At 33.3% G+C, this 14,512-nt stretch overlaps 1 protein-coding gene across 4 annotated transcripts in view; it reads left to right on the top strand.

The window, feature by feature from the left end:
- CADM2 (cell adhesion molecule 2) overlaps positions 1-14,512 on the top strand; it is a 1,101,138-nt gene that overhangs the window by 990,817 nt on the left and 95,809 nt on the right. For all 4 annotated transcript variants that reach the window (XM_059392144.1, XM_059392141.1, XM_059392142.1 and 1 more), the window contains one exon: positions 7,289-7,467. In XM_059392144.1, the coding sequence (XP_059248127.1) occupies positions 7,289-7,467 (179 nt within the window). The remainder of the gene's footprint in view (positions 1-7,288; positions 7,468-14,512) is intronic.

The following is a 14,512-nucleotide window of genomic DNA, read 5'->3' as shown; positions in this document are numbered from 1 at the left end:
AAAAAAAAAAAAAAGACTGTACCCCTGGGGATAAAAATATATGTTTATAAAAAATAAAAAATTTAAAATAAAAGACTGAGATTTTTTCTATTATATAAACTGGATGGCATAATGAGAACGGCCCCTCTCTCTCTCTTCATGAACACCATACATTTTCTGGCTCCAAAAATTGTATTGGCTTTCCCAAGTGCTATTCTATTAACTTCTTTTTTTCTCCACTTTCTTGTATTACTCCAACTTTATGTAAGACCTGGCTTTCTCTCTTAAGAACTCTATAGATGATCTCTTTATTGAAACTTCTTTTTTCAGATATTTCACATTGCTATACTTAAAAGATATTGTGAACAGTAATACTCACTTCTTAAAAGACTTAGCAAAGTATATTTGTTTTTCCTAACTGTCCAGATGTTTTAACCTGGAACCCAAGGCCAGGTTTGAGTTCCAGGCTAAAAAATGTACTTTTTTTTTTTTTTTTTTTTTTTTGCTTTTTTCCTCATGTTTGTAACCCAAAACTTTCCATTTCTTTGCTTTTGTTCATGGTTGTCTTTATGACCAGAATGTTCTCCACCACATTTTATTCTCTTTTCCATATAAATGACATCATCAGTCTTTTGTTCTAACATTAAAATAATACTTTTCATCTTCACTTCTTTCTTATAAGCTGTCTTGGACTAAGTTCCTTATCAGCATATCTGGTCCTGTTAGAACTTATTTCCTGACTTTTGATTTTATTTTTCCCAACTCAGTTATCCTACCACAAGTCATTACCTTTGCCCTTTCATAATTTGTTGTCTTAGTTAATCATGATATCACCTATTATTGACACTGTTCTCTTTTCTTGGTCCTCGCTGTATTTAAATTCATCTTTTCAATAATATGGCTTCGTGAGGGTAAGCATCCTAGCTAGGGTCCTAACTTCTCTTGAGTTGGCTTTGTCCATTTCTACCACTCAAAATCTTGCCATAATTAAAGATATCAATCAAGAGCTATAGCTTTCATAAAGCCTGCTCTAATGTCCCTAATATAAGTATGGTGAATTTTTATGTTTTATAACTCAATTCTGCCACTTACCATGTCCTGCAAGTGTTACAGTTGATGACATATATTTTATATAAACTACAAAAATATAATATCACAGAGAGAAGATGTTTATTTTCCTCATATCCCTCATAATTTCTGGTTCAAAAACATATACACATTTGTTTATTGATAGTCGTTAGATAGTAATTGTGTAAACTTGTGAAGTACCTAGTCAAGAGTACATAGACATACTTAAACAAGAACAAAAATCTTCATTGAGCTTTCAACTCTCTTAAGATTACAAGTGTAAGGGGGCGCCTGGGTGGCTCAGTGGGTTAAGCCCCTGCCTTCGGCTCAGGTCATGATCTCAGGGTCCTGGGATCGGGTCCCGCATCGGGCTCTCTGCTCAGCAGAGAGCCTGCTTCCCTCTCTCTCTCTCTCTGCCTGCCTCTCCATCTACTTGTGATTTCTCTCTGTCAAATAAATAAATAAAATCTTTAAAAAAAAAAAAAAAAAGATTACAAGTGTAAGAATAGAACATTTTCTGCTAATTAAACTCATTGAAACTCATTGAGGACTACTATAAATATTTCTCAAGTTTTGTTTTCCTTTGAGCAGAACTGTATCTATAACAACAGACACATAACTGTTTAATTGATCATGTTTTAAAATGAACTTCAGCGGTAATAAGGAAAATATTCAAAGTTAATTTGGATAATAGTAAAAGTTACTTGATGTTTTAAAAATTGCTTCCATATAAGCATGAAATCCATATTGCAAATAAAAGGAAAGAAAATTTTACACAATTAAGTTGTACAAGTCAGATTTGAGGAAAAAGCTCAGCTTGATGAATTCTCCAAGGTCCTAGATCAACATTTTATAATAATTAAGAATTTGATTAGAAATATGTGTAGACTATTATTTACACAATTATTTTCAGAAACTTCTCATTTGATCCTCAATAGCAAAATAACCTTTTGCGTACTTTTATATTTAAAGTGGTCAATGTAATAAGTATCTCCACACGTAATCTCTTTGTATTTTCCTGTGTAGCTGCCACATCACTTTCTTCCCACAGAGACTCCTTACAAAATTATATTTTAAGTTGGTTGCATTAGTTTAAGAAAGGCTACACCTTGAACTTGCTTTGTATTTATATTTGAGATTTTAAGGAAAGAAGCGAACAATACCAGCTTCTATTTTTTGTGTTTTTTTTCTTCCTCTTCTCTTTTTTCCTTCTACCTCACTTGGTTGGCAATGTCTGGGCTGTGGCTTATGGACGCAATTTCAATCCACCCAATGAAGAATGGCTGAGGCTAGAATCCCCCAGAATTCTTCTTCCCAGAACCCAATAAACTTAAAATCTTTTAATTGAACTGAATGTCAAACTTACTTGTCAATTTGAACTTAATTTCTTTCCCTCTGCTTTTCTAAAAATGTGATTGCATGAACACAATTTTATACATAGACTCTTCAGTATAATTTCTTCAGTATAATTTTGCTTCAAGCAGAAAAATGGATCAAGATGTTTATATAGCTTCTACCACCTTCTTCCACTGTAGAGTGAAACCATCACAGGAAATCGAGAAGGATTGGACTTAAAAATCTCCCCAGTATTAAATCTTCAATCATATCTATCATATCTGAAATAAAGGTAGTAATCATCTTCATGTGCCATACACTGATAAGTGCATGAGGCATCAAGTCATTAAGTTCCTGCTTTGTCTTGAATGAAAGAAATATAAGACATTTGCAACTTTCTTTCTCTTTTCTTTGAGCCAGAACAAGGTGTTTACTTGAATGCTACTACAGCAACTTATTATTTTTCTTTCATTTAGGAAAAGTGAGTTTCATTTTTATAAAACTAATCTTAATGTTAGAGCCCAACATGTACTGTGCTTGTGAAGAAAAAGGCACTGTAGATCTCCAAGGGTATATAGCCATTTGGGAAAAGGAAGATACTGGAGGTTGCTTCCATTCCACAGTTTGGAAGATCTTTTACTCGTGTTTACTTCTGCAAGGACACCAGACCTCTTTTTTAGGAGATCTGCATTATGACGCTTATTTTTCTGCAACTGAACTGCTTATTCTTTATTCTTCTTCTCGCATGAGTCTAAAGAGAATGAGATATAAGAAGACAAAGTAAGATTCCATTGGCATCAATATCTAGGGAGTAAGGATCCCATATACAGTTGGAAGAATTAGAGGGACTGTTCTTATGGTATAACTTTTCAGAATAAGTGCCCCAAAGACCAAAGAGTTTCAGTGGAAATGAGAAATCAGGTTTGTATCCAGCTCAAGATATTAAATAGCCTGCTAACCCAAGGGAGTTGTGGCAATTCCTTCTAACACTAATTTATAAATAAGGAATTTTTAAAGATATCAGAGAATTTCTCATTAGATACAGAGAAAACAAAATATGAGGTTAATAAAAATTTTTCTAAAAATCTGTTATGGTAAAACAATTCCACCAAGACCTTAGAATATAAGAGAATAAATATATGCACATATTTGGTTTCTTCTTTCACATTTTTTTTTTTATTTTATTTGTTGTTGTTGTTTTCCATTATCCTATGAAAAAATAGCTGCAAAATGTCATTAGGTGCATAAGAAAAAAAAAAAAAAGGTTTTTTAGCCCTATAGATTTGGTAGACGGAAACATAAATCAAATGTTATCTCATACGGAAGATTTCCAAATTCTAATTATCTGGGCTTTTAAAGGGGAAACTGGATTGACCATATTAATGTTCTCACTATGGAGTTATATAGCATTCTCTCATGCCTGATGCTGTGTCAATGTCCTGTTACTCCTGGTATCTAGCTCCTACTCTTTTTCAGCCTTATCACATAGAAACTATACACTGGAACCACTTTTTAAATGATCTTCTTTGGTTGTCTGAACAGCAGGGAAGATTGTTATTCATTTGCAGCAAGAAACTCAATCATTTCTGGGTTCCAATTAGAGAAAGCCTAGGGGCCTTTTTTATTAAGATGAAACACAAATTGTATCAAGACTTGCTAAACCACTTAATATTTTTATGGTGATATTAAGAAGTTTGAACACTTTAAGTACTAATTGGAATATGTGTAGGGTATTTTTAATCGATGTATAAACTCTAACCTCCATTTCATTAAAATTGCGTCTTATGGCGCTAATTTTTTTTGCCACCTTGAAGATTTACCATACAGAGTAGGATCAAGGATCCTGTAATATTCAGTGTCAGTAGTGGCTTACACTTCTATAATCTCCTCTGAACCATTTCTGCAGATATTTTTTCATTATTTCCTAGTAAAGAGAATTATGTTTCAGAAAACATTCTTTTTAAATACAGGCTGGTAGCTTAAATAATTTATCTAGATCTTGAACTTCATTTCTGTGTATACAACTCAAAAATACATATCTAAATTTACTTAGATGATTACAGGGCCATATACTTAAAGATGTGACTGAAATCTTATGAACACAAGCAGAGAAAAGTTATGGCAGTTTGGATTTGGGGGGTATAATTTTGAGTGTATGAAAATGCATAGAGAGATATCCAGTTATATATCTGTGTATGTTTAAAAATTTTTACTTATACATTAAGAAAGTATTGCCTCTTAATGAAATACATCTGTTGCGTAGTATCTTAAGGATGAATCTTTTAAAATTCAAGTTATCCTTAATATAACTGTTATTTTAATATTGGCCGTATGTGGCTTTGTAGAAAGGGCACACCGTCTAATATTTCAGTTATATGCAGTAAGTCATAGTTTTGTCTCTTCAAAGGATATTAAGGATGTACAGGGTTCAAGATTATCTAGGCTCTCAGTTTTAACATAAGAATTAGTAAATTCAAAGAGCAGCTAGCTAATGTGGGGTGCATGATGCAAGTTGAGAAATATTAATGGTTTATATTTTATTAAATATACTATGAGAGTGAGTTGTCTATGTAATTGGATGATATAAATTATTTTATTTTCCAATAGTTTAGGATAACTAATTTCTTTGTTTCTTTTTTTCCACATAAAATGCCCTTTCAGAATTTTTATGGATACAGTCCTGGTTGTCTTCTTTTTGTATCCTCCCAAATGTCTCACTACTTAAACTAAATGATTCTTTCATCACATTGCTGATCTGCTTATTTTGATACTATTTCCTGTATTTTTTATTATTTAGTTCACAGCTTTTGCCACTTCAGAATTTTTTCAGAAAAACATATTCTCTGAATTAGAAAAAGATGCCATAGTTCATTAATCAAGATATATGTTCTCATTGTCTTTACAATAACAAAATGGAAGTGAAATGTTTCCCCCAAAAATCAACAAATAATTAAACCTATTTCAAAAATAATTTCTAACATGATAAAATCATGTTAAAATAGAAATTTTGACATAAAAAATTGGAAAATATTTATCATGTTAGTAAGCAAGAGGTAGTGGACAAAGCATTAACTAGAGTCAGACCAATGTTTGGATACATCTCTGATCATCAACATTCTTACATGCATTAAATTTTTAAAAATGATATCGGAAGTATCCTCGTGAGAAATATAGAAGATATTAGTAACACATCTAGAATAATTAACATATCAACCCATGGCAGTAGGTATTATTAACTATTCCTAAAATTTATAATTACAAAAGTATGTAAAATATTGGAAGACAGATGTCCATGGTTCATTTATCCTTTCTTCCCTGCAAACAGGTTTTGTGATGAGAATTCTTTGCAAGAATTTAATTAAAAGAGAACTACCAATTTCCATAAGTTTATAAAACTTTTCTTTAGGTTCCATTTATAAGTATGATCATACTTAATATGTCTTTCTCTGTCTCATTATTTCACTTAGCCTAATGCCCTCAAGTTCCACCCATGATGTCTCATATAACAGGTTTTCCTTTTTTCAATGGCTGAATAATATTGCATTATACTTAGAATATATTTTCTTTATCTTTTCATCCATTGATGGACATGGGTTCTTTGCATGTGTTGGCTTTTATAAACAATGCTGCAGTGAACATGGGATGTAGATATCTTTTCGAAATAGTGATTTTGTTTCCTTTGGATATTTACCCAAAAATGGAATTACTGGATCAAGCGGTAGTTGTATTTTTAATATTCTGAGAAAACTTCATACTATTTTCCAAAATGGCTACACCAATTTATATTTCCACCCACAGTGTGGAAGTATACCCTTTTCTCCATGTCTTCCCTAACACTTGTTATTTCTAGACTTTTAATGATAAGCATTCTAACAGATATGAGCTAATATTGCATTATGGTTTTGATTTGCATTTACTCAATGATGCGTGATGTTGAACATTTTTTTCTATAATTGTTAGCTGCTTGAATGTCTTCTTTGGAAGAATATTTATTCAATTCATCTCTAATTTTTTTAGTTGGATCATTTTTTTGCTACTCAGTTGTACAAGCACTTTATTATTTTTTTTTCCTGTTTAATTGCTCTAAGAACTCCCCATGTAATGTCAAGTGAAAGTGTCTAGAAACAGGGGATAGAGTAGTGGGAGAAGTGGGTGAATGTAGTACAGATTTCCAGTTATAAAATAAATAATTTCTGGGGATGTAATGCACAGCATGCTGACTATAATTAACAATGTTGTATTGTTTATTTGAATGTTGCTAAGAAAGTAGATCTTTAAAGTTTCATCACAAGAGAAAATATAACTATGTGAGGTGATCGATGTTAACTAAAGCAATTATGATAATTACTTTGCAATATATACATTTATCAAATCATTCCATTTTACACCACAGTGTTAGTTGTCAATTGTATTGCTACAACAAGGAGACTAAAAGAGAAACCTTCAAGGAAAAACCTGTATGGGGTGAGAAAAGCAGGAAAGGTGAGGGGAAATAGCTTCTGATGGTTTCAAGCAAAACTGTCACAGTGGTAGTAGCCTCAAGTGTAAAGGTATAGTTCCAAGTACTTCTGGAAAAGGCTGCTCCAACGCCCCAAAGCCATCCTCCAGAAGTAGCAGGTATGAGAATTCACATCAGGATTGAGGCCACAGGATTGCTCTAATGACTCAGTAAATTAGTTCGTTAAAACATGCCTGTTTAGTTTAACAGAGTAGAATTAAATTGTATTTGCCATATCTCCATATCTCCTGAGTGAGAGCATGGTGGTCGTTTGGTACCTTATAGAAGTTCGCATATGGATGTGCACAAAATGATTGTTAAATATTTGTAAATTGCTTGATTTATATACTTCACATAATATGAAAAATGTCTCATTTTCATATCTATGTGCATATTTAAATCCAATAGGCCAGAACCTGTTTTGTGGACAAAGGACGGTGGAGAATTGCCAGATCCTGACCGAATGGTTGTGAGTGGTAGGGAGTTAAACATTCTTTTCCTGAACAAAACGGATAATGGTACATATCGATGTGAAGCCACGAACACCATCGGCCAAAGCAGTGCAGAGTATGTTCTCATTGTACACGGTGAGTATTTTTTTGATATCCGTATATATGAAAGAAATGAATGACCTGAAAAACTTTAAATTTATCACAGTCTTTAGAATAATAAACACGATTTTAAATGGGTTTTCTTTTTCTTTCAGAAAGACTTATCATAAAAGATTCACAATATGTTCCAAGTCAAACTAATAAATTTACTACATACGCTAAAAATAAAAAGTATTTTTGTAAAAGGTTTTCTTTATTGCAATTATATAAGTTTTGGTCGTGACTAGTAAATAATAATGGTTTTCTTTGAATTTTGCAAATAAACACTTTTAGTTATAAATCATAATCATGAAAGCTATATTTAAGTTAGTTTTGGTTGTAAATCGTAAAAATATACTTTATTATCACTATAGCTGGTTTCACAAGGAATGATAGCACATTGAGATGCAGCAATGACAGAGGTGTACAATATATAATTGCATTAATTTCTTATGAACAATGATTTGAAACAGTCACAGACATTTTTTCTTCACTGCACTAATCTCAAGGTATGAGTAAATATAACAAAATGGCAAAAAGAAATAACAGTACCTAAGACTGAGACAATCCCTGTTTTTCCAAACCTCCAAAAGCCACAATTGCTGCTCATGCTACAGCTTTAATATATTGTTAGATAGAGATGAACTTTTATGAGATCAATAAATAATGTAATAAAAATTAGTCAAGTTTCTTTATTGCAAGACTTCTCAGAATTTATTAACTTGCCAGGTTACATTTTGAATTTCCAAGAGAAAGAAACATCAGAGAATGTAAGATTTTCCTCATATTTCACTATGAAAATCTTTTCTAAGACTAGTATTGTGCTAATACAATATAACAGTATACCAAATGAACACTGTATAAAACATGATACAGTAATAAAGCCAGTGTATCTTAAAAATATAAATAGAGGATATTTATTTGAGATCTTTCCCATGAATCTAATTAAAAATACTATGAGAGCATGAATTATTTCTGTACCTTTCTAAAACAGAATTTGGTATGGGGGGGTAGAGTCTAATTCTTTGTAAAGATTTTATTTTAGGGAAAAAATTAATACCATTTATGTTTTTTCCCCAGGTATTTATTTTGTTGTGGTACAGGACAAATTGGAGAAAGAGACTATATTAAATCAATATACAACTTTTGTATTCTTAAATTACTTTAGTGTATGCAGTCTTCCAATTCTTAATACCACTTTGCTGTTGAAGGCCAATGAGGACTTGTAGTACATAGACTGACCACATATAAATTCTTTGAAGATAGAGCTGAGAGATTAATTTCTAGCATCCTATGAATTGTGCAGATTACAACTTTCTGGAAAGATCAGCCTAATCCAATTAAATTCATAAATTGGAACTAAACGTGTTAAAGCCCTGTAGACACTCCCTGCCAGGCTTCCTGCCAGAGAGAGTCTAACAAGTCCTGGGCGTGTCAAGAAAATAACTTAGATCCTTGGAGCAGGATCCAGGAGTAGCTTTCAGTTCATGCTGACCTGTGTGTGTAGCTCATGCAGTCATAGAAGTGAAGTCTGATTCACTCTGCGCTTTCTGAGTGCTTCTCACTGACTGTTGTAGGGAACCTAGGGGCATTTTGTATAGCATGTCACATTGTGTCGAAAGCAATAGGACACAAAAATACCAAGAGTTAGAAGGGAAGTGATAGAAAAAAATAATACAGTTTAGATAAAACGTATGTCATCCTTTTTTTTTTTTTTTTAACATAATTCAAGTGGAGCAAATGCATATGTTTTCCCAGTGTTTGCAAGCTAGCCAACAGCATGATTTCCTAAATAGCCAAGCTACCTTTAGGTATTTGGCAGTTGACATATTTCTAATAAATACTTCTCTAACCACTTTGTAAGAAGTCATTTTTGGCTTTGCTTTTTGAACTACAATTCATCAAAAGCACCCCATAGATTAATGTTATTCATGCTGCTAGATAAATGCTGTGAAGTTCAACAGTAGTTTACCTAGGATTATTGACACAAGTAATGAGAGGCTCGATGAAACAGTGAAACCATATTACTCTGTGTTTAAAAAGAGCTCCAATTGGGTTCATTACAAAATAAAGGTTTTTTCCCCTTTGCACACAGGGTATAATGTTTCATTAGTCACTGGTTGTATAAATATAAAAAGCTACTCTCCCCTGTTAATGGTTTGGCTGTTTCAAAACCCTACTAAATGATGAAATTTGAGTGGCATTTCGATCTATAATGAATGCTGTATGCATTTCGGAATGGAGTGATAAGTGATCATTTGTGAGAACTTTACCCTTTTATCTTTTACACCAAGGTTGATTTTACATTAGCTGTGATAATTTAATATAGCTCTAGCACAGAAGGGCCTTTCATGAGCTGAGACTGTCTTTGACTCTACCACAGTTGCCCATGTTCTATTGATTCTTAACTTGATGGAGGTCTGAGCACTTTCCTGTGAAATCATCTGCTACCTAGATGCCATCCTAATGGTTAGATTTTATTCTTTGGGTGTCAGTGGAAGTACATTATTTAAATGTTATCACGTTTAATTTTTAACAGCACTGACATTTTGTGTTGTGGACACTGGAGAGTTTTCTCCCCCCTCCTAATTACACCTTTACAAATTTCAGCTTTAGAACTACAGATGGTAATTTGAAACTGCCAGTCTAAAATTCACCATCAGTGAAAGGTCTATCAAAATTTAACATACAAATACTTGTAGGATAAAATATTATATTTATGAATGATTTGTACTTTGCAGGCTTTCATCAGAAAATAAAGTAGCATTTTTCATTAACAAGCTCAGCAGTGGAAAAATTTATGTGTTGAATTGGTAGCCTTAGTTATATATACTATTAATTTGTGTCAGAATAGTTTTGTTTTTTTTTAATTTAAATTCAATTAGCCAACACATAGTACATCATTATTTTCAGATGTAGAGTTCGGTTATTCGGTTATTCATCAGTTACATCTAACATCTGGTGCTTATCATATCACGTGCCCTCCTTAATGCCCATGACCCATTTACTCCATCCCTCTAGACACCTCCCTCCAGCAACCTTCAGTTTATTTCCTAGAGTTAAGAGTCTTTCATGGTTTGTCTCCCCCCCCCCTTTTTTTTTTTGCTTCTGTATAAAGATATTGAAGTCATTCTCATATTTTTATTGCTATCATACTATTTATTTTTTTAGAAGGGCTGATTATTTCCGTGTCAATGGCATTTAAGTATACTAGTCTATTGCTGTTTTACTATTTGGAGAACTCAGATCAAGAGAAAAAAAAAATCATTCATTCACCAAATAAATATTTAGCATTTAACTGCTGAATACTAAAGCACTATAGAAGCAAAGGTGAATAGAACTTAAGTTTAGAATTTAACATGGAAGATAAGCATTCAAGTAGTTATAATACCAAAATAAAAGAACTAGAGAAGAATGCACATACAATCATGTAGCTGTTTGAAGTCTTTGAGAGTGTAGTCCAAGTGTCTATAATTAAAAAAAAAAAAATAGTAACACAGCACTTCTGAACTGTTCAAAGGCTAATGGTGTACATCATAAATGGAAGTAGCCATCACAGTGCCAGGTGCATACATGTGCAATAAATCAAATTATTATTATTATATTACTAGTAGCCTTAAGATACCAAAGGCAGTCTCAATCCACTCAATCTCTGATGAAAACCTTACACAAGAGTTGCATACAGCTTAGTGCCCAGAGTCTTCCCTGAATGGTACTCAGAGCATAAATTAGGTTATATCTATTAAAGAATGAGACAATTGTAAATTCTTGTCAACTAAGCAACAGAGGATATCTTAAAATTTCAATAGTATGGCAGATTCGTTACATAGAGAGTACAGGATAAAAGTTATAATTACTCTTGTTTCTCTAATACAATATCAAGTTCAGAGGGTTTAGGTTAAATATCTTCTCCTCAAACAAGACTTCCCAGATACATATCTTCCAGTATAGCAAACATGGAGGATGCCTTTTTATCACATAAGGAATAGCTGCAGAGAATTACAGATGACCTGAAGCTAATCTTATTTTGTGGATAGAAGCAACTCAAGTTCTAATATTTATTTCTCATCAACTGTTGCAAAATACATGTTCTTTTGAAAGTGTCAGAAACATACAGCACCTGGGAAATTTGGAGAAAGAATATGACAGTGAGAAACACAAATCAGATTTCTTCCAAATCTTAAATTTCTTCTTTCTCTGCACTGCCAATACCTTTTACCTGCCTTCATACTCACGCAAGAGAAATTTGTAACCACTCCTCAAAATACAAATGGAAGAGAAACAGAGAAGCTGGGACTCCTTAGTATCATCTGCAGCCTCCAAACCCTCCCTGGGATTTGGGAAGATATATAATAATACAAGTAGAAAAAAATGAATAGCGTATTTCTTTTTCCACCAGTAGTGGCACTACACATGGCAGGCCCAGATCGTGGGATAGAGTTCCAGGGAGTCAGATGAGAGTTTCAGTGGAGAATCCACTCCACTCAGAACCCGACTCAAGGTTGTTTCAGACGGTTGTAACAGAATAGAGATGCCCTCTTTGAGAAAGGTTTGTATGACATTTCCCACCTCTCTTCAAACATATTCTTCCTATTAACATAATAACCCTTATATGAGATTTAAAATTATTTTGCCACTGTTCTAAAATTCCTTTACTTTATTATTTTTCTATTTGTGTGAATAACTTGTGTAACATTTCATTACATCATAATCTTAACTTACTATTCTTGTTTTAAGTAAAATTACCCACTATATTCCCTATCATATTTTTACTTTTATGTGTACATATTTTGCTTTTTGAGCAAATTTTACCTTAATGGCCACATAAAAGAAGTAAAACTCTCCATAACCAGTATTATTACAGTAGAAAGTAAAAAATAATAAAAAGCTTCTTTACATTAGTGACAGTCACTGACTTGATATCTCTAAGATATCACTTGACAGTTATGGTTTGTTTTATTTATTTGATCATGTATCTACTGCAATAATTACTGCTGAAAAACATGATAGCCTTTTTTTTATGTTTCCAGGATAATTTACCTCAGAAGTAATACACATACACTCACATTCACACACACACAATATAGGATCCATCACATTTTATTGTTAGTTAATAAGAGCCATCATTAAAATAGTATTTTAGATTTTAATAGTAAGTGGGAATATTACTGCTAGAAATCTCTGTGTGTGTTAGTCTGGTGAAAGTTATCAAGCGATTGCATATGCTTTTTCAGCTTTTAAAAGTTGATACAACTACTATTTTCATTTTCTTCTACTTTTATTGTAAATAATAAATATCAAAAGTACTCAGAGATAGGCATACACACAGATGTTGCGGATTTCCACATCAAGCAAAGTACCTAGCTTTGTTGCACATTTAGATATATATCTTTTTCACAGATTATATTTAGTCTGTGAAGATATTTTATCTTTTAATCTTCAATGCTGATTTTCCCTTTTACTTGATTTGCTTACTGTGGGAGAAATGCAAACCGAGTCATGGAGGGTGGACTTTCACCTTAGCAAACATTTCTAAATCATCTATCATATCCTTTAAATATTTCACTCGGGGATAGGATATAAATTCTGTTGCTTTAGGGTTATTAGTACCTGGTTCTAAATTTGACAAAATAATTAACGCATATACAGGTAAATGGGGTAATAATTATTAAACAGATTTGGAATATCATAAACTAATATGCAGAACTTATTTTTAAAGTTATCTTACCATAGGACTAAGCAAACACAATTATAGTACATGTATTTCTAGTCTTGCAGTATTTGTTATAGATATTCATGTCATGATTATCAGTGATTTGAAAACTGCTGAAGACACTCATCACATGAAAAAATGCACTTCAGTGCTTCCTAGTGAATACTTTAGTCTAGTCCTAGCTAGACTAAAAAGTTGGCAGTAACATTGAAATTTACTATTACATTTATGTTGCAATGAAACGTTTAGAAACAAAGGGAGACTACATGACTTTTTTTTTTCCCCCATCTTAGTTGTAGTGCTAGCCAGGTGATGCAGATCACTATGTAACCAAAAGAGTGAATTTTTGAGCTCATATGGGTGGGTGAGCAGTGAGAAGGAGAAGACTGGATTATGGACAGATGCACAGCCTAGTAAACATTAAAAAGAGATTCCGCTAAAATCTGTTCCCTCACACGGAAACAGACCAACCAGTTGGTAAATTAATTCTATGTACTCATAATGAGCATTTTTCCTTTGGAGAAGCTTTCTTTAGAAGCATAGATGGGAAAATACACAGTGAAGGAAGAAAAGGAGAGAAAAGACACCCATATGGAGCAACAAACAGTGTGCTAATGGAAGAGCCCTATGGTTGCTGCTCTCATCTCTGGTGGAGAGTTTGCAGACAGTAAACTAGTTGGACGATTCTTAAAACTGTATCTTCTTTAATCGCTGAGATAAAACACATCATTTCTGCACATGAGTAAAGCAGGGAGAGCTGTGATGCCTGTGGGAAAGGCATACCTCTGACTGGATGAATGTGCTGTTGAACTCTGCAGAAAGAAGGGGAATGGTATCAAATAGTGGAGTCAAGAGCACTGTTTCATTATAAAACATTTAAAAAGTTGCATATGTGCAGCATATGGAACACAGAGTTGAGTTTTAATCCCATCTCTTCGTTTCTATTTTATTTTATTTTATTTATTTATCAGAGAGAGAGAGAGGGGAAGAGAGAGAGCACAGGCAGACAGAATGGCAGGCAGAGGCAGAGGGAGAAGCAGGCTCCCTGCTCAGCAAGGAGCCAGATGTGGGACTTGATCCCAGGACGCTGGGATCATGACCTGAGCCGAAGGCAGCTGCTTAACCAACTGAGCCACCCAGGCGTCCCCCATCTCTTCGTTTTAAGATGAGCACGAATTGGATAAATTAAGGTTTTACCATTCAGAGTAAAAAATTCATTCAAAGATACTGCTCTGCCACTGTGAAGTAAATGTTTGTGTGGTACCTCCATGGAGCACCGGCGAAACCATCCATGGGGAAAGCCTTCATTCTTGCCTGAAAGGAGAAGAG

The sequence above is a fragment of the Mustela nigripes genome, chromosome 2 (genome assembly GCF_022355385.1).
Source record: "Mustela nigripes isolate SB6536 chromosome 2, MUSNIG.SB6536, whole genome shotgun sequence".
NCBI lineage: Eukaryota > Metazoa > Chordata > Mammalia > Carnivora > Mustelidae > Mustela > Mustela nigripes.
Note: the sequence above shows the minus strand (reverse complement) of the source record. Positions and strands in the feature narration are given on the sequence as shown.